General features: G+C 30.4%; 1 protein-coding gene across 6 annotated transcripts in view; it reads right to left on the reverse strand.

The window, feature by feature from the left end:
• Nucleotides 1-333: 333 nt before the first annotated feature.
• Nucleotides 334-21,890, reverse strand: part of LOC116343418 (broad-complex core protein isoforms 1/2/3/4/5) — a 101,997-nt gene continuing 80,440 nt past the window's right edge. For 3 of the 6 annotated variants that reach the window (XM_031771445.1, XM_031771446.1, XM_031771444.1), the window contains 4 exons: nucleotides 21,585-21,822; nucleotides 21,326-21,468; nucleotides 21,048-21,098; nucleotides 8,027-12,086 (listed from right to left, as the gene is read on the reverse strand). In XM_031771445.1, the coding sequence (XP_031627305.1) occupies nucleotides 11,605-12,086; nucleotides 21,048-21,098; nucleotides 21,326-21,468; nucleotides 21,585-21,822 (914 nt within the window). In that variant the 3' untranslated portion in view covers nucleotides 8,027-11,604. Of the gene's footprint in view, nucleotides 1,111-4,639; nucleotides 5,032-8,026; nucleotides 12,087-15,319; nucleotides 15,956-21,047; nucleotides 21,099-21,325; nucleotides 21,469-21,584; nucleotides 21,823-21,890 lie in introns of those variants that run through there. The other 3 variants (XM_031771447.1, XM_031771449.1, XM_031771448.1) reach the window with 3 other exon arrangements.

The raw sequence follows: 21,890 nt of genomic DNA on the forward strand, positions 1-21,890 counted from the left end.
GGCATTTTTATGACTATATAAAATAGAAATTGTTCTGTACAAATGCATAGTTATCGGTTTCTCTGATATATTGAAATTGTTTTGTGGCTCTGCATCATTTCTATATAAAGACCACATAAAATATTCGCCTTTTCTCTCTGCTTGATTAGATCATAAATATGATATTACGAAGTTGATATTATATGTGTGTGTTTTTTTTATTTATTTTTTGCTCGTTTTTTTTACTCAATTTCTTTTGAATTTAATTCCATTAAAAATATTTTGTTGTTTTTTTTTAAATCAATTTTCTGTGTGTGATTTTTTTTCTTTCTTTTATTATTTTCCACTGCAATTTCTTGCTCTTGCCTAAAATTATCGCTATAATATAATATGTTTAATAAAATATGTATATTGCACGTTCGCCAGATGACAATCACTTTGAATTCAAACGAAAAATTAAAAAATAAAACCTAATATGTTTGCGCTGCTAAAAACACACTCACACAATGTTATTTTCCACATTGTAAAAAAAAAATATTGAATCGGGGGAGGTAGAGAAATTCATCTCGGATGCGTTTTTGGACGTGTTTAGTAATTAAAATGATTGTTGCTTGCCCGACCATTGTTTTGGCACGTCGACCAAGTGAATCACTGAGTTGGTTGAGAACATTCTAAATAACTAAATGAACCGAACGCGCTTGTTCGCTTAAACGAGATGCTTTTCTTTGTAGCCAAGATTTGGTGGTGGTGGTCCCAATTCGGCAGCAAAATCGAACAGATGTGGATGTGGATGCGTTGAATGGCCAATGACATTTTTAATGGCCGATGTTTTTAATAGACGTTTTAGCATCCCGCTGGACCCTCGATGCTGTAGACTTTTGTGCGTTGTTAACGAATTTTTGGTGCGATATCGTCGATGACAAAATTCGCATACGTACAGTGTGTCCGATTGTTCGTGTTTATCTTGAAAATGTCTTTTTAACGAATAATAACATGAGAATGTGCGTCTACAGTATGGACATTCCTGTGGTTCATTGATACCGCCACTGGTTGGTGGTGGCATACGGAGTTGCGTTGGCGACGACGACGATGATGACGATGACGAGGCTGGTGCAATCGTATTTTGTGCGCCTACAGATTTTGGAAAATACAACAAAAGACAAAACAATACAAATTTTGCTCAATTTTCGTTTCGATCAAATTTTTGGTTCGATCAATTTTTTTTTTTTTTGTTTGATTTCGGAAAAATTTTGGTTGTTCAAGAGGGAAAAAAAGTTGATTTTTGTTTTTGTCAGTTTTCTTTTTCTACAGTAAATAAAATAAGAAAATAACATCGAAGCATTCGTAACAGAGAGTAGCATAAAGAGGAAAGAAGAGTGTATAAAATAGTTTGTTTCGAATAGTCACACACAGATTTCGTTGAATCTATGTTTTTTTTTTATGAACTACAATTTGATAAACGCTTTTCCTCTCTATTTGTTTTGGGTCGGAAAATCGATTTTCGAATCCAAATTTTTTCGTCTTTTTTTTTAGAAAGCTAGTTCATTCGAGAACAATAAAAAAAATTAGGCATGCAAAACAGCGTTACAAACAAAATTGCATTATTTATTCATTGACACGAAGCACTTAACTTAGGATTTGTTCGGCCAAAAAAAATATAACATTCGATGTACAATAACAGAGCAACAATAAAACGGCACACAACATTTTTTTTAAGCATTGAGGCATATATAAAATTGGTTAGTCACAATACAATTTGCTTTTTTTGGAGTTTTTTTTTTTGTTTGATTTTTTGATTCGTTAATATGTGCGGATGAATCATCGAATTCGAATGTGATTTTGGAAGCGGAAACATTTGATAAAAGAATTTGATTTTGATTTTGAATCGTGCGGTCACAATAGAAATGATGAAAAATAAGCACATTTTTGATGATGCGGTATGATTTTTGCTGTTGAGGCTGAATGAGACGGTTTCAAGACGATGATTATGGTTGTGTGATCGTATTTTTCATCTAAATTAAATCCTTCGGTGAAATGAATAAATAATGATGTACCTACCTACACAAAACATGGATTCAACAATTGTTTGGTGTAAAAAGGTATTTTTTTTTTCAAATGAGCCTAGAAAAACGCATGCAGATTGTCATCGATGATGACCAATAAGAAAATGCATGACAAAGTTAAACACGGCCAATATATCAATTGCTTGATAATTTACCGTTATCTTTTTTGGTTCCATTACTTACATTAAAACATGGACATTTTTATTTCATTGCTGTGGAAAATAAAAAATAAAAAAAGAAACAAAAGACTTTCTACGATTGTACAACAAAGATATGTATAGCTACACAGATAAAGAGAGAAAAAGAGAAAATAGAATAGTTCAACGAATTTCCATATTGCATGCATATAAAAATTCTTTCAAGCAAATTGTTCGACAGAATTTTGTGTGACAGACAAAATACATTCGATATATACGTCTACTGGAAAAATGTGAAAAAAATAAAGATGATCGCGAGCGTGTGGTTTGGAATATGTCACACGATGACAGAAAACAAAAACAAAAGAAATATATGAGAAACCGAAAAGTGAAAGAAGATATAAATGGAACTTTAAACTCAATCGTACCCAAGGAAAACAAATAAAAAAAGAAGATAATAACAGAAAAGGAATTCGTTTTGAAGTGGAAAAACGAAAGGAAAACGAACTAAAGATTTGTTGTTTTGAATTAAAACTTTCAAAATGATATTTTTTTTTTACAGAATGATTTGATAAACGAAAAAAAGTTAAGACATTTGGTTGTGTGTGGTTGTTTTTATGTACTGGCCCCCTTTTTTATGTTGATATATCCTATATATGCCCGAGAGAGAGGAAAACCTTCTAATCAGAGCGATAAATATTTGCTTACAAACTAATTTATGTATATATGCGAAAATACATCCGTTTTGATTTGGATAATGACAAAAAAATACACTCTAAAATTTTTAGAAAAAGAAGCCAACCGAAATAAAAGTAGAAGAGAAAAAAATAGAACAAAATGAATTTGAAGTTTGTCGTTATATTAGCAGGCCTAAGAAGAATTTGTTGCGACAATTCGTTGGTGTGCGAAGTATATAGAATGCAAAATATTTGTAGAAAGAGGAGCGAAATTCAAATCATCCAGAGAGTAAAATATAGTACTTTTTTTTTAAAATAATCTGTTAAAGCGGCAGCATCAGCAAATATATCAAACAAATTGAGGAAAAAAATGGCAGAGAAAATCAAATTCCAAATAGAAGTAGAGAAGAGAATAAAAAGAGAGAGAGAGAAAGTGGAAATTCAGCGAAAATGTATCAAGAATGAGAGAAAGAGGAGATAGCTTTGTTGTTTTCAAAATATTTTTCAAATGCATACTGATCGATAGAGAAGAAAGGCAGCCCAAAAGAAATTAGTTAGATTAGTGTGATGCACTTTGCGTGAAGCGATTCGGTCGATGTATGAATCATCGGATCATTGCTTCGGCAAAGTGCATGCTTTTGTTTAGCATAAAATAGGAGAAATTTGTAAGAAAAGTGGTATAGCATCAAATTGGTTAGTCAATAATACGTGCGCCAAAACAAAGGTTTGTTACATACAATTTTTTTTGTATTTTGATTAAAAGTTTTTTAAAAAAATTAGTTGCGTTAATCAAAACTAAAGGCTCAATTTGAAATGCGTGTTATAGTCGAGCTGAAGATAGAGTGTGAATCAATCAAAATCGTCGAAATGTTAGAAATATAGACGCAAAGGTAGATGTAGCAGAAGGAACTATAATTGTAACTAATTGTATCCTAAATGACATACGCAGAGTGAGAAATATATATAAAGAGAGAGAGAGAGTGAAAGAGGTAAAGAGAGTACGTATTAAAGAAAACATACTAATTTATTATATAGAAGTTTCAAAAGAAAAAAATGAGAGAGAGAGAGATAGAAAGAGAGATTTGCTTTGGCATTTGTGTTGGATTTTGTTTGATTTTTGTGTGTTTTTTTTATGGATATCTAACCTTTGGCGATCAATTTGATTGAATGAATGGCAAACGAAGGTTGGTATTGAGCGCGACGTAAGCACGATCTCTCCGCAAACGTGGTTGAATTCGCTGTGATGTGAAATGTGAGCATCTGTGCAAGTGAAAAATTGAGTGTGTTTGTTGCTAACGGGTCGGTTGATTCAACTTGTAAACGACTTTGTTTCATTATTGAACGAACGCTTTTTTGATGCTGTTGATTTGAGAGGGACAGAGGCAGAGAATATGAGGTTTGCTGTCGTCGTTTTTCGTATATTCTCTTTAAAACTGCTTAATTTGATTGTGTGTCTTTTTAAGGCTTTTTTTGAGATTCTCCTTATAATTTGCTATATACGTGTATAAGATTAGTGTCTTAGAATTGATTGCTTCGCTAAATAAAATTGATTGATGCTGGAATAATATCGAATGGAAATGCTTCAATTCCATCATTGTGTCATGATTGATTCTGTCTTTTTGAGCGCCAACTTGTCTATCAATGCGAATTTGGGCTGAGTTCAGTATTGCTTTTTGTTCAATTCATCTGCTTTTTTTACGTTGCAAATTTTGATTGACGCTTTTGTTTTGTTCGATCAATTTTCTATCACCATATGAATTTTGAGATTTCTTGCTTTTCATTGTTTTTTTTTTTTTTTTTTTTTTTTTTTTGAAAGTGTTTCGTTCGATTCGTTCTATCATTGCTTTCTTTCTCTCATTCCGAATGCGCACATTATAATGCACTAGCGACCGCAATATACCAATAATGGTGTGTGTGTGGGTGGGTGGTATATTTTCGCTTAGAAAAATTTGATATCTTTCATTTCCAATTGATGGTCTCCCGGTCGTGATTTGTGATATGTGTAGATGTGTGTCATCAATGAATTCCGGGAACAATAGACACGTTCACAAATGATACAACGATACTCTTCCTGGCGTTCGGCATGCTTATCGGCGATGTGTCGCTTCAACGATGCCTTCGAACACAGCACCTTACCACACAGTTGACACGAAAACAATTTCTTCGGCGAACATCCTAAAATCAAATATAGATACAGCACAGAGATCCAAATACAACCGAAAGAAAAACAGAGAGAATTTTTTTTTTGGTTTGGTTTTGTTTGTGTTTTGGTTTTGGTGTTTTTGTTGTTGATATATTCGGGACCGATAATAGAGATAATAGATAGTAGAGGAGATAGACAGAGATTTTGTGTGTGAGAGAAATTATTTGTTTCGGTTCAATCATGTATCAAATCGATTTTTTGTGTTCTTGGTTTTTGCTTGGTTCAATTGACTTAATTGCATTTTGTCCTTGACTTGTTGATGTTTCTATCGCGTGATTTACATCACGAGATATGGTTCGTCGATGTCAACAAAATAAAAAAAAACTAAACCTCTAAACATGGTTTATATATCGTCGATGTGACCGAAGTTGGCTTTTTTCTCTTTCGAGTCGGCGTAAAAAAAAAAACAAAAACAAAAATAAACTTAAATTTAACCAAAAATAACTTAATTTCTTTGGCATTTACTTCATTTTTTTTATTCTATTTGTATTGCTTTGTCTGTCAATTGGTTGTTCCCTGTACAAAAGTAGAGAGGAGATAGGGCAAAACAGTGGATAAAAGTGATAGGCATCATGTTACTCTAAAAAAAAAAAAAATTATAATAACTAAAGAGATAGACACAAGTAGAGACAAAGAGAGACAGATGTTTGTTGGTTTTCGTTCAGTTTGTGTGTTGTTTTTCTTTTTTTTTTAATTCACTTTTCAGACTAAAGACAGGCCCCCATTTTAATAATGACATGTTGTCGGCGTCGGTGCGTGTGCGAATGTAACTTTTAGACGCATTTCTTGAGTGTCATCATGTATTAATCAACAAATGTTAGCCGGACACCTAACATTGGTCGACCGATTGCAAAGCTTCAGCTTCTTCACTATGAACAACATTTATACACACAAAATAATAATGTATATGGTGTAAGCCAAGCCGTCCCCAAAATAGAGAGAGACGAACTTCATTACAACAAACGAAAAGTTTACATTGGATGATGATTCAGTTCCAGACGTATTGCGACGAATGAGTATTGCGTGGTTATTGGTTAAAGCAAGTCAAATTCAGACATTTAAGAAGAAATTTATGCATAAAATTAACGCGTATATGTTAAACAAATGGCATGAATATATCGATAACATAGCAAAAGAGATAGACAGTATAATATGTGAACATGCGCCGTTCGTATTCCCGTTATTTTTCATTACAGTTGCCTGTAGTGTTTTTTTTATTTTATTATTCATTTCGTTTGTTTGCAATAAAAACTAGCGATTTGAAATGTATATTTGTAAAAATAATATATTTGCTTTTTTCTGCAAAATAATAATGATAAAATTGTAGTTATAATAATAAACTTCTTCATTTTGTCTATGCGATACATAAATTAAATTACACAGAAACAGAAACAAAAAAAAAAGAGAACAGAAATCGGATGTGTGTGTTGGTTGTGATTTTCATTCTTTCTTTTTTTTTCAAAAAATGTTTTTTTCTTATCGATTTGAAATGACAACTTACTATAGATTAATGTGAATCAACGTATTTTTTTAAAGAAACAATCATATATGCAAATGTGAATGGAGTGCAATCGAATGAATTGATTGACTCGTATCAGACACACATTCATTCATTTTGCTCCGCCTACTTCAAATGTGTATGGCTTGACTGTGGTTTTAATCATATTTATTAAAATTCAAATTCAATATTGAAAATATGAGTGTGTTTCAATTGAATATATATATGTGTGTGTGTGTCTGAGTGTTGGTGATCTGAGTGTGAGCTTTATTAACTATAATTATTTTTTTAGAGCAAATTGAAATCTTCGGAATTCTATTCATTAGTTTGTTTTAATTACGTTTCGTTCTCTTTTTCATCTGACGTCTGGGTCTATGTTTCATTTTATTTCTTCCTCTTTTTTTCTGTTTTTATCGATAAGTCTGTATTCAGGGGAGGGTAAAATGCTTATTGAGCTTAAAAAGGTAATTGGCAATATTTTTTTTTCTTCTTTACATTTAATGTTCAACAATTAAAAACTTAAAACTTGCATTATTACTTTTAAAGTTTGCGGTTTTCTTTTACCTCCCTCTTCTTCATATTCTTTACATCTTAAAAATCGTGCTAAGTTTTCATTTCATTTCGATTGCATTAGTTATCTTAGCTAAATTCATTTCTGTTTTTTTTTCTTTTTCTTTCTTTTTTTTTAAATTAAAGAAAATACACAAAACACATTTTATGACAGAAAAATAAAATCGTTCTTCACATGAACTGACAGGAAGTATTTAAATGCATCGTTATTTTTGTGTGTCTTTTATTTCTCAGGCATAATTAAAGGTGACAACAACAAAAATATAAAAAAAATTAACAAAGCTAACACGATGACTCCAATTCACAAAACAATCGAAGTGGCTATTTACAGTGAATCCCCGATGTGACTTTTGTTCAAATGGAAATGAAAAGTCACAAATTAGAAAAAAACGATATAAAAAGCTCGATTTCGATTACCAGTTCATTCGGAGCCCATTGGCTATATTTTCAAGTATAAACTTTGCTTGTTTAACGGACAAAAAAAGAAGAAAAAAAATTCGATGAAATTTAACAGTAAACGTGATTTTTTCAATGAAAACCTACAAATGGTTTATTTTTTTTTATTATTTTTTCTTCTTTCCTATCATTAACTACATTTTCAAAGCACCACTTTGCCTGTGTGTGAGTGTGTGGATGATTCGGTATGTGTGTATGTGGCTTTTTTCTTTTAAATTTAAAACATAAATGAAACTAAAATTAACAAGAATTATCTTCGAACTAAAACTTAAACTAAACTACACTATCTTTCACTTCGACAAAAAAAAATTGATCCAGAAAAAAAACGAAATGGTATTAGTCATATAATTTCAAATAAAATCAATAAATTATCAAAAAAAAGCACAAAAAATACATATAAAACAAAAACGATAAAGTGACATAAAATTAAATGATGTTGATTTTCAAATTCAATTAAAGCAAAAAAAGAGAAAAAAAAATAAATTCAAAAAAAAAAGTTCTATATCATATTCGACTATGGGGCTTTAAGGTGTTATCTTTACTCCATAAAAAATAAAATATATTTTACAATAAATTAGTTGGGGGAAAGGGGGCAAAAAAAATAATAATAAAGTTTTTTTTTTCATCTTCTTCGTATAAAATGTGTATTTGTATATAATATATTAGATTAATTTTTTACCTGGCATTGCCAATTGTTTTTCAATTAATTTTCATCTTCATCTTAGTAAATTCATATTCAAAAATAAAACGTGAAACAAACAATTTTGAATTGTTGATTCGAATTTTTAGTATAATAATTTTTTGTAGTTGATCGCCTTATTTTCTACACTTCGATTTTCTTCGCGCCGTCCAAAACCATGTCGAAAAATTGTTCTTAATTCATATACGTAAATTTCTTTTTTTCTTTTTAAATATTCTTTTCATTGTAAATCGTGTATAAATTTTAAATTTGGTATCAAATGAATGTCAGACTTCGTTTTTGAGAGGCCAATTGGTGTGTGTTTAAGTAAGTGTATGTAAAAAAAAATGATTGAAAGTATTCTTATTATCTCGAAAATTGTTCAATTCGTTTCGCGTCTGAACACCATCGATTCAGACATTGTTCCATCGCTTTTCATGCGCTTTTGCAATCAATTTCAAACGTTCTTTCCACTACGTATGTTTATAGTGAGAGCTTTCTTCGTCAAATATCGCCGCACATATACCATGACCAAAAAAAACCTTCGAATTCATAGTGTGCGAGTCAATTGCTTCTTTCAATATAGATTTGGTCAGCACCAAAAAGCAAAACGAAAAACAAACATTCAACGAAATTTCGCGAAAAAGTAAATTTTCCCTCTTCTTCGCTTTAGGTAAAAAAAAAATTCAGTCTTGCTGACAATCACAAATTTTTCGAGAAACGCAAATAAAATAGAAGCAATTTCTATTTTAAAAAAAATATTTTATATTTAGAAGTAATCGATTCGTTATATTTCTCTTTCGCATTTCTCGCATATTCATACACTCTACTTCGATCGTTATACTACCGAATTGGATTTTCAAATGTCTAACATAGCTAAAGTTAAAATTAAAACATCACATATTTTGATTTCTAAATAAAATCCATGCCATACCGGTGACGATTACTAAATTTTGATACGAAAATAGAGTTTTTGTTTTTATTAATGCGTCGAATAATGAATCTTGGTGGATTATGAATTTCAATATTAAAAAAAAAATATTGTCGCTTAAACGTAAGGAGATTTTGGGGAAGGGGGTGATTTTCTTTTTGAATAATAAAACTTGTGTTCAAATGAATTTGCTTACTATGCTGTGTGTATGTGTTTTGTGTGAACTCTAATTATCGTCTTCGATCTATTCTATACGTCTATCAGTCATGTTTTCGAAATACCGCTCGTTTTTTGGAGACCAAATTAAAAAAAAGGTTCTGGAAGAATTTTGAATTTGCCTAAACATATTATTATCATATCAATTTTGGTTTTCGTTGCCAAACTATACTATATATCATACTCAGGCGGTGTAAATTTTGCTTTTGGTACTGGTTTTTCTTTCGTCATCTTCTATCTATATCATTATTATCTCCGATCCTAAATCCAATTGGAAAAATTGCATAAATTGCATTTAAAAAAAAAAAAACCGAAAAAAAATTGAATCAAAAACATTTTCAACGTTTAAAAAAAGTTGTGTATAAAACTCTCTTTTCCCTATATGCCTAAATTGATCAACTAATTTGATCTGTTCGTCATCGCCCGACTAAACGTGCCTTGATAATATCATTCGTTTAATTTTTTGTCCATTTACACAAAATTGATTCTTCTATTTACAGTAAGTGAGGTCATCGGTTTCGTTATTTTTCTTTTTCTGCCGTGAATTTGCACATTTTGACATGAAACACAAATGGCCATCGATTTCATTAAAATGCATTTCAATTTAAAACGCGGTAAATACCTCTCAATGAAACAAATGTAATAAATGATTGCGTATTTTTTTTATTTCGCGCGATTTCAGCGGTAGAATGAAAAATGTGAAAATTTGCCGCAGAAAAAAAGTGTTCAATTTGATAATAAGTCAAATTCAACACTCGAAATGTTCAAAACTCTCACTGAATGAACCGATTGCAAACTAAACTTTTTGGCGAACATGTGATTTTAAATTTCCAAATGGTTTCATTTTTGTTTGTTTCGCGTTATTATTCACACTTCACGTGTTGCTTCTTAATAGCTATTTCTGTATTTTCTCCATAGATTTCTTTAAACATATACTTTTAATTAGTAATATTCCATTTTTTTCTTTTAAATGTAAATGCTTTTTCACGTTTCGCTTAATCCTAAAATAAAATGAAATTTAGCTAATGTGGTATTTTTCCATTTTTTTCCATGTTTTTCTGATAAAAGTACACAATACAAACGGCAAGTGGTTATTTTATGTGTGACCCATTTAGCACAGATATACTGTTCCTTTCTTTAGCTTCGAGGAATTGTTATTGTTTTTATTCTGTATGTGTTTTTTTCTTCATCTTTTTCATCTTAAAAACTGTTTTCATATTTACACATAATTCTATAGGGTATTTTCCATTCAATTTCTATATATCCCTTTTAGTTGTTTTTTTTTGGCATTCATTATCTGGTTGTTGTTGCTGTATCTCAATAGTTTTTTTATATCTCTTTGTCAGTCGATTCAAAATGACACAAAACACATATAGATGGTATGATGTGCAAGTGAATATATGAGTTTTGAAACGAACAAAGGGGATGGATTTTGATGTCAATGATGTGGAAATAATTTCGCACAAGAAATTTTTTGTGATCTCTTGACTATGAATATTGGCATTGATTCGATCGATAAGGGTTCGATCTTATTTATTCATCAATCGAAATTTCATTTCGTTTCATTTTTTTTCGTTTACTTTTAAATAGTAATAAATAGGATAATAGATGTGTTGTTCTAAAAAAAATAATTAATGACGAAAAAGGCTTCATAATTTAAAAAAAATGGATAATAATTAGATAGATTGTGTAACAAAAAAGAAGTAAAAGATTGCACATGGATGATGACAAATTCTTGTATAAAATCACTTGATTCGTAAACTATATAAATAATTTCAATGTGAGGGGGGAAGGCGTGACTGTGAATCGTTTTTGTTTCATATGCGCTTTGAGCCAAATATGTGAGTGTTTTTTTATGTATGTAAATAATTTCGAGGCGTTTGAAAAAAAAAATGTTTTTGGTTATAACCGCACATTAAATGTGCGCTGGCATCTAAGTACATTTAATTAAATTGCATTTGAGAGACGGAGTATGAAATAGGAAAAAAAAACACTGCCTGCGGTGTCGCGCAGCGCATATATCGGAACATGTCATATTTCATTTGATGTGTGTGTATGTATGTGGTTGTTGTTATTTTTTTTTAAAAGAGGAGGTCGGGGAAGCGAGAAGCAACCTAACAAAAATGTGAAAAATCATGTGTCGTCGTCGTAATCGTACTATCAATCGCATCATGACACATTCACCTGAGGTGCATTCATAAGAAATCAATGCACGGTTTCGATAAATCGGTTTGTGACTGGCTATTGGGCAAACTATGAATAATATTCGAATGGTGCTGTGGCTGTTGTTGATGCTGCCGATGTGGATCTGCATGTGATTGGGTCGGTGGCGAATGACGGCTATGACTATGGCCACCGCCACCATGTGCATGATGCGAATGATGTTGCTTTTGACGGCGATGATAAATGCTTTTATGATTATTCAAACTATTTAATGTGCGAAACACTTTATGACAGAGATTACAAACGGCATTATTTAATGGCTGAAGATGCTGTTGTTCCTTGTGACGTTTCAATGTTAATTTGGTGCTTAGGAGTTTGCCGCATACATCGCATCGATGGCAAGCAGTTAATGGCAATGGAAGCGATAAGCGTCCGGTGCCGGCATTATTTCCTGATAAAACACCACCACCATTATTACAATTGACGATTGATGATGGACTGACGACGGCGCCACCTAAATTGATTAATCAATTCAAAGGGAAAAGTTAGAGACAAAAGTGACTTGTGTGTTTTTATGTATTTTTATGTTTTTGTGTGTGTGTTTTTTTGTAATTGTATTTTGTTTTTTTTTTTATTTCAATGTTTTTTTTTTGTACAGATTTCTTTCATTCTTTTAAACATTATTTGGATTATTAGATGTTGGATGCGGATCGGCCAAGGACCGACGTTTCTTGTTTTTGAGGTATCGTTTCGCGTAATTTTTTTTTGTTTTCGTTTCTTTTATAATATCGAATGAATTTTGAATTTCGATACGAAATATGAAATTTAACTCTTACATCACTCAACGCATTTCGAAACGGTTTTATTTTGTAATTTTGCTTAATTTTTTTCTTTCTTTCTCATTTGTGTCGTACGGATCGGAAAAATTTTGGTTTGCCAAATTTATTGTGAAGCTTGATGTCATTTGCCTTTTTTCTTCATTTATTTTATGCTTTTTTTTGGTGTTGTTGGTCAAAAGATCAAAAGAAAAAAAGTTTCATGAACGAATTTATTGTCCAATTGTTGTGTCTATCGTTTTTTCACGAGTTTCAATTTTTTTTTTGGTATTTTTGTTGAAAATTAACAAAATAAAAACAAAATTAAGGGAAATTAGGACCCTGTGTGTGAACATGCGAAATTTGAAATTGGTTATGTTTTATTTTTTTTAAATACATATGTTATGGACAGCCACTTGAATGAAACCAATAATTGGTTTATCAAGAGATTATATTTCAAAGAACAACGACAACTGTGAGAATTTTTTTTAATAAAAACAAATAGATTTTTGTGTTGGAATGAAATCGAATTGATTCGTAATATAAAAAAAGGAACGAGGAGAGAAAGTACATTTTATTTGAGTGTCACTAATGTCTCTGCTTAACCCCTGCAAGGTCACACCTTTTTGATAAATGTGTTTTTTTTTCTTAAATTAGAGATTTGGACAAAGTCTCGTCACTTGTCCATCTCTCATGGTAAACAATAACAATTTCAATGTTTGGTGTAATGGAAATGTGTAACAGTGTAAGTGTTTTTTTTTCGGTATTTTTATGCGGATGTTTGTGTGTGTGTTTGTGTGGGTGGATTTTCTGAACTTTTGTTTAAAGACATAGAAAACAAAAGCATGAATAGTCGATTACAATCTGATTTGCCAATTGGTTCCCCCAAAAAAAGAACATTTGCCGAATTTATTGTGCACTTTATTTATGTTTTGTTTATCGTGTGTATCGCGCGCTTACGCTTCTCTACCAGCACTTTGCCTCTTGCCATACCAACAATTTCATGGTGCTTTTTCTTAACTCTTTCGATTTTTTTTTTTTTTTTTAACTATAATAATACAAAATATGTCTCAATGTCAATAACCACTATAGTACATTTTGTTTCTCTTTCTCAATACGGCTTATTACAACTTGATGGAAGATTTAAACTGCTTTGCTAATTTACTTATACCAAAAATATAAATCTCCTCCCATAATAACTAACAAAATTTTATTTCTTCAATCAATTCGCTTATGGTCTAAGTTTTATTTTAAAAAAAAACACACATTCTGCTTTGTTCAAGACAGCCTATTCCAATAAGAAGTGTATGTGATCGATGGAAGTGATTGCTTTATGTGTGAGTGTTTGTTTCGTTAATTGAAAATAAAAAGAAAGCTCATCAAATCGTTGGAACACTGTTTGTGTTTTATTTGGTGAATGAGATGAATAAATGTGTTAAGTTTTTCGTTTAGAAAATTTCATTCAAAAAGCACATGGTTCTTGATCGTGGCCGTTTGTAATTTGATCGGTTTTGTTTGTTTTTTTAGTTGGTTTTTGGGCGAGAAAACCTCTACTTGGTGCAAAAAATGTCTACAAAAATATTGCATGAAAGAAAAGCATTGCGTCATCAAAATGCCAAAAAAACACAACAAGCGATGCTGATTTGAATTATTATTAATTATATAAAATAGAAGTAGCGATGCAAAATGAGCAATTAACAATTCTACATCAAAAGATATAAAATGCACAATTTTCATTCTGTGTGAAAATTATTTTAAATCGATTAATTGGGAGCAATGCGACTTTAAGTGCGAACCCGATTTACATTAGATTAATATAAAAAAAGAGTAGAATTAGAATGTAAGAAGAACAAAAAAAAATTTAAAAGGAAAAAACAAAAATCGAAAAAATTTACATAAATTTATGCAATTTATCTATCGATATTAACAACTGGTAAGCCTACACCACTTGAATGAATGGGACTCTTTTACTTTTCATATTTTCAGGTTGTTTGTGTTCCCTTCCATTTTTTTAAATATTGTATATAGATTAGAAAAAAGTTGAATTGAATCAAATACACACAACAACAAAACGATGGTGAATTTGATTCGTATGAGTGTGGAATTAAGCCTATTATGTATATATATATGTAGATATTATATGCGTATCGCGTTATAAAGAATGAATAACAATAAATAGGAGATGGAAAAGGCGCTTTGAAAATGCTTGTTTGTTTGTTTTTCTCTATCGGATCGAAAAAAGAAGGTGTTTTGTAGATGGTGTTTTTATGTACAGAAAAATCTTCCATGTCATTTCAATGGAATGAAATCTTTTTACAAAAGAATTGAATCTAATTAATTGTTTATAAGTGTTGTGTTTCAAAGAGAGTGAAAAATGAATAATAAATTCAACTCAAAAACTAAAGCAATAAACTGATAAAAATGCATTTTTTTAAATATCTTTTTACGTTTTTGCTTCTCTTCTTCTCAATAATAATATATCGAAATGCTCTATTTGCCTAAACATGTTTCCCGAATCAACTATTTATATATTTATATAAAATATCTATATTTCGCTTTACTATGGTTAAATTCAACGATTTACTATTATTATTATTATAAGAATTTCAATTCTAATTGAATTAGGAAATGTAAAATCAAATATTTGTACAATTTATCATACTGAAATGGATTGTTTCGTTCGAAAGCAAAATTAATGAGAGAAAAACTGGTGTTGGTTTTTCTCTTGTTAAATTCTCTCAAGGAGTGCCAAAAACTGCCTGAATTTCAGTGTCTATGAATCTTGAGTGTTAAATATATTATATAAGAGAAAAAAAAAATCTGATAAAAAAAACTTAAAACTTCTGTTTTAACCTTACGTAAGAGGTGGAAAACAAAATTGTAGAATAAAAATTAAAAAAAAAAAAAATAATGTCAAAACGAAAAAAAATGCTTGAAAAACTTCCTGTTGGATGTACGAGTGCGCGCTTGTTTTACTGTGAATGTGTACTCAAGGTCGGGTGTATATTGTCTATGTGCTGATGATGAGCGGATGCGATACATATATCGTATAAATGTAAGGTAGGAGAAGGAATAGAGTAATATGTGTTGTGTACGCGTGTATGTAAATAAGTATTGAGGAGAGCGAACGGTGCGAAACGCGCCCGCGCGCGCATTATCACTTAGCTCGCTTAGGACGATCGATGATTTATTGGATAATATGAATGACCGGTGGTCGATAATGAAGCGCTTGAATCGTCTTTTGGCTGTTTCATATTTCGATGATAAATACTTTTGTGATTGCGCAAACTGTTCAGCGAACTGTAGACCCGTTTGCATATATTACAAACTGGCTCTTTTGTTGGTCGCATGTGAACATTTTGTATGTGACGCTTTAATCGTGTTAACGATGATAAATTTTTATTGCATGGATCGCATCGAAAATCTTCACCGAGAGCACCGGCACCGCCCGATGGTAACATTGCGGCTACAACAGCAGCAGCGGCAGCAGCACTGTGATGACTCGAACCGGCTGATTGATTCGGCGTTGATGTTGAAGTCGGTGTTGTTGTGGCGGTCGTCAGATGACCTGACGACATCAAACAAAGATGACGTGATTAGCCCAATAAAAATTGTCTCACACACCATCACCAGGAGTTGTTTTAATTTTAAACTAATTTTTTTATTTCTCTCAACAACAAAATTAAAAAAAAAATAAAATTTCGAATTCGCAAATTTTTCTTCAATCAAAAACAAAATATATAGAGTATTATTATTTTTTGTCTTGTCCAATTTATCCATTGTGTGTGTGTTTATACCATTTTGTTTTCTTTTTTGTGTGTGGTTAATTTGCCTAATATTTATTTTATTTTTCAAAAGATTAATGATAATTTCGTCCAGTGTAAAAAAAAAAATCAAAACTCAAATTGACTAATCAAAATTTGTTTAAAAAATAATAATAACCAGATCATTTAACGAACAAAAAACCTCTAAATCAGTGTTGTTTTGTATAGGTATGTATGTGTGTAATATGTGTTGATCGCTTTGAAAACACATAAAAGTGAGAGATGATACAAAAACATTTTCGGTTATAAATATTATTATTATTTTTTGCTGACATGTTTTGTTCAAGCTTTCGCTGAAGGTGTGTGTGTGTGTGTGATCGAACGAAGCTTTTGTGTGATTGTCACAAATTTGAAAAAGTTTAATAAAAAAACAACGGTTTTACGAATAAAATTAAATAAATCGAAACGATTAAATGCAAAAAAGGTAAAGAAAATGTGTGTAAGTCCATCCCTAAACAGAACAACAAAAATAAATATGTTTTGTAATGTGTGTCAACAAACGCTTCCCGTTAACCATTAGTGCACCAAAGCATGTGTAAAAAAACAACAATAGAAACAACAATATATCCTGAGTGCTAAGTCTTTAATCCAATTTTATCGTTGCTTTTGAAAAACTATCGCAATTAACACGCCATGAATTTCCAATGAGTACCATTTTATTTTGTGTCGGGCTATGTTTCATTCGATAAATAAATTTCGGTCGCGATTTTTCAAAAGCACGAGAAAATGTTTATCCGTTATTTTCCTCCGGTTTACACACATTTCAAGTGCTATGTATTTTGTTTAACTTTTCGTCCATTTTTTAGTTTATTTACAATGAACTTATAGAGTTTTTTTTATATTTCTCTTGTGTCGGTCTCACCGATTCAATAAATGCTAAGTCAAAACACGACGCCGATTAAACGAATTTCTCATTTTAATTCATTTCAAGCCAGTGCAATAGACATGTACTAATGCAGCTGGCTATGTGTGATGTTACGTTTTTGTGGGGAATCGAAAAACAAGTTATTTTTTGTTTGTTTTTTTTTTTTAATTCGCAAAAGAATTTTTTCATGGAAAAATGCCAATAAAGAAGGAAATGAAAAAAATGAAATCGTCTTTGGTGTATGTGTTGGAACAAGTTAAGCAGGCAATTATGACATTCGTGAATTCGTTTGCAGTGTGGCAAACTCAATGGTGTAAATTTCTGTGAATTGGTTGATTTCTCACAGATGTTTCATCCTTTTTTGTTTATCATGGATTTAATCGCTTGGCATTTCATCATTGTTCGACGGGATTGGATTGTTTATTCAATTCACTTTCCCTCCAATCTCAACCAATTTCTAAATTCGATTTTTGTTTCTTTTTCAGTTAAAAAAAAACCCGGAGTCGAGAGAGTTAGAGAATGAAAATAGAAAGAGATAGAAAGATAGAGTTAAATCTACTCAACAGATGTAGCCCTATTGAAATGTATGACATTTTTTATTGTTTTTTTTTTGTTGTTGGTGTCATTCAACCTGAATGTTTTTGATAAAAATTAACAATTTGATATATGAAAATGTGAATTTTGGACAAAATTTTGAAAAGATGACAATTTTCAATGCGTCTTTTTTATTACCCAATGTGCTTTTTTTAAATGGTGTGTACAGCCGAAACCAAATGCCAATTTGTATCCAATGCGCTTTCAATTCTTAAATTACTAATTTTAACAAAATGAAATTTTGATGATCTTATCGAAACTAGATTTTGTATATCAAATTGCAAATTTCCTACCTAAATTGTATTAACGGATTTAAAAAGGGCTCATTAGTGAAATTAGGAGAAAAAAAAACGATTTAAAATACAAATATTGTATTTCTGTAATTTTGTTTAGAGCTGAACGATTTGGTATTGAAATGAAAAAAAAAAATGAAATTGGGACAGAGAAACGAAAACTGAATAAAGAATAATAATATTTGTGGGGGTGGAAAAAGAAGAAGAAGAATATTTAAATGGTTTTGGAGCCTATTGCAACCTCTAACCAAACAGATTAACATTTGATACAAAAAAAATTAATTAATTTAAATATTTCACTGCATAAATTTTGTTTTTATTTTTCACATAATTTTCATAACGCTTTTGGTGTTCAAATGAAAATGTAATTGTGTGATTTCGCTGTCTTTTTTTCTTATGTCTTTAAAATATTGTTTCATTTTGTTTTGTTTGGATGATGGTTGATTAATTTATAAAAATTTCATTTAATTCCAAAACAGAATTTCTGAAGCCAATTGACCGAGTCGATGATGAGTCTGATTTTCATTCATTTTACATTTTTTTTAATGCAAATTACTTCTCCTTCACTTCGTGTGTGTCAATAAGAGTTCTATTTCATTTTCCATTTGTTTTTAAACATTGTCAATTTTGTGGTTTGGTTTGAATTTTTTTGTTCATGATATTACCTCTTGCCTTTGTTATTTTTGTTTCGTTTTCTTTTTTCCTTTCGCTTGTTTTACGAGATATTTTCACTTAAAGAAAATGCAACTTAAAAACCATATTCGCTAAAAAATGGAGCCAATTCAGTTTGTTTTTTTAGTTTTTGAAACAACGAAATAAAATGCCGAATGCTTGTTTTGCATGAAAAATGCGGAATTCAAATTTAGTTCTGAAAAATGATTATTTAGCAGCACATCAATTGCCATCAATTAATGTTAAAAAAATATGTTTTTTTTCTTGCTGTTGTAAATAAAATGCGCATAAATCAAAACACAAATAGTAATATTATTATTTTGTCAATCAAACGGAACAAACAACACGTTTTAATTTTGTTTTTCTTTAAAGTAATAAAATAATTTTGTGTAATAAATATCGCTTAAAAATCGCTTCTAATTCGGGCAATTAAATGAATTTTAATTTTGAAACAGATTGAAAAATGAAAATAAGTATAGTCAAAAATGATAAGGAAAAAAACAGATTCAAACGGAACACAGTTTTTGATTCGAATAGATAAATCAAAAACAGATGGAAATCAAACGAAAACACATGTATGTCAAAATATACTGAGATGCAAAATTAAAATATATATAAAAGAAACGAATTCAAATGAACGACACAAACGCTCGCATTTTTACATGAAAATCTTTCGTCTTTTTTTTACGGCCCAAATTTTAAATTCAAAATAAAAAAGAGGGAATGGAAAATTTTGGAAAAAATAGTAGTTTTGTGTATAATCAAAAATGATAAAAATAAGTTATGATTTTTTCGTTGGCTCAAAATAAGGAAAATACGCTCGAAACGAAAAGAAAAATGAACAAAAACAAAAGGCTTTGACTTAAAAAAAAAACGTCGGAATAAAAACATAAAAAAAAGAATAGAATATGCCAGATGATGGAATAAAAATCATGTCCAAAAATAAATGAAATGAAGAACGAGAAAATGAAAGAGAGTATGAGCGTGAAATATAAAATGAACAAACATGACAAAGGGGGGAAAGGCGGGAAAAGTACGAAGAATGTGAAATATTCAATTTTGAAAAAATTAGCATGGTATTGTCTTTGCTTGTTTTTTTTTTTGTGTGTGGTGGAATGTGATTTAGATGAGAACAACAAAACAAATGACAAAAAATATATATGTTTGAAACAAAATACCGATGTGGAAAACATGTTTTTTTGCTTTTTTTTATTTGATTTTCGAAAAAATAAAATTAAATAAATTTTGATTTCATGGAAATGACGATTCAATAATGATCGGGAAATTAGGTAAAAATAGAGATTTAAAAATGAAAATTGAAAATTAAAAAAAAAAAAAATTATGAGAAATAAAAATGGAAAACGGAAACATTTTTGTTTGGAATGAAATATATAATTTGTTTTACGGTCATAATGCAGCAGAACACAATTTAAACACACATACACGACGAATTGACACGATATACGATACAAAATTAGCACACAAAAAACCAATTCACGAAAATCTTTGCTTTTTATAATGATATTATTCCTTTTTTATTAAAAAAATAATGTTTTTTTTTTGTTTTGTTTTTTATTCATTCGTAAAAGGATGATTAATACTCTCTTCGATTTGGCTTTCCAACTTTGGTGGCGAAGTGACGAACAAGTCAAATACTCATTTCCATTCCATACAACCAGATTAGTTTAACTCTACAATATTACGATTTATTGTTGAACATTTTTTTTTTTTTGTTACTGAACATTTAAAATGTCTTCTTTTTTCTTGGTTAAAACAAAAATTAGCAACAAACCATCTTTGATTCCGTATTTGATTCGTTTGTCACTTTGCAACTTGATAGAGAAAAAAAATAACAACCTAAAACATTGAACATCGATTGGAAAGCCAAATCCAGGGAAAATATATCAAAATAATTTTTATTGGTAAAAAGCTTTCGTTTAATGGGTCAAATTGCAACAATTGTAAAAGAAAACAAAAATAGTTAACCAAAATCAAAATCAAAAAAAAAAATTATAACATCGTTATGTGTAAAATTGTGTAACAAAAGCCAACCAAAACCAATTTTTGTGTTATGATCCCATGTTCAATTAAAACAAAACGTCAATAAGTTCAAAACTCTCAAAAATAATAATTTCAATTAAAAGAACAAAAAAATTAATTTAAAATTAAAACTTAAACCGAAATGGCCGAAGAATGATTTCGTTTTCATTTTGTACAAAATATTTTTGCTAATAAAAATTATTTGAATATATTTTTTTTTTTGTTTAATTTCTTTTTTTAAAAAAAATTTGGAGTGTATAGTGTGTGTGGGGGTAAGACGCGTTGGTTAATTTTCATTTTAATGAAAATATATATATATTTAAAGAAAACAAATAACGGCTTGAATCAATAAAATAGACGTAAAAATCTTACCTTGTGGAGATCCAGCTAGTTGATCAGCGGCTGATTGCAAGTGATTCAATCCTTTATTGTGAAAATGGACAGAGAAAAAGAGAGAAAGTTCATTAATAAGCGATAAAAATCGAAATAAAGTAATCAAATTTAACATTCTCAAGAAAATATCAAGTGGATTCAATCCACTTGGATGCCATATTGAATTAATTAATAAATATTATTTCGAAAATGCTAATCAAGATTGGTAGTTAATTTGCGAAAAGAAGTATAATCGAATAAAAATAATGTGTGCATACCAACAAGTGTTGCAGGATCAGTTAGTGCAGCCATTGAGAAACTGAATGAGCCCGGTGATGAGAAGAGTTTATTTTCAGCTCCCATTAGAAACGGCGGTCCAGTGTGTGAATGTATGTTATCAATATCGTCATCATTATTTGAGCTGCTCAAAACAAAAAGTCAAAACAATTCACATTAATACATCTTAAATTTCATCGTCGCAGAGCAAATGGGAACGGGAAAATTGCTCTTTTTTTTGTGTTTAATGAAAATGGTTACCTGAGTGATCCTTTGCCGTCGTTGCCGCCCAAGTATTTAACATCGTTGTCACCGACTGAATCGTTGCTTTGTTCATCGGATGGCAAATTGTGGTTGATGCCGACGAGATCCATGGGTTCGGATTTAACATTATCGTTGAGGCGGTTTGGCGGTGACGGTGTAAGACTCTCTTTATCAGTTGACGATGAGGATAATCCATTGCCATTTGATGTATTGTTGTTGCTCATGTTATTCGGATCTGAAATAAATTAAATTGAATTTCATATGTGCAACAAAAGCGAACAAAATATGAAATGCAAGAGTATA

The sequence above is a fragment of the Contarinia nasturtii genome, unplaced genomic scaffold (genome assembly GCF_009176525.2).
Source record: "Contarinia nasturtii isolate CC-2019 unplaced genomic scaffold, AAFC_CNas_1.1 Cnas_scaffold_993, whole genome shotgun sequence".
Classification (NCBI taxonomy): Eukaryota; Metazoa; Arthropoda; class Insecta; order Diptera; family Cecidomyiidae; genus Contarinia; species Contarinia nasturtii.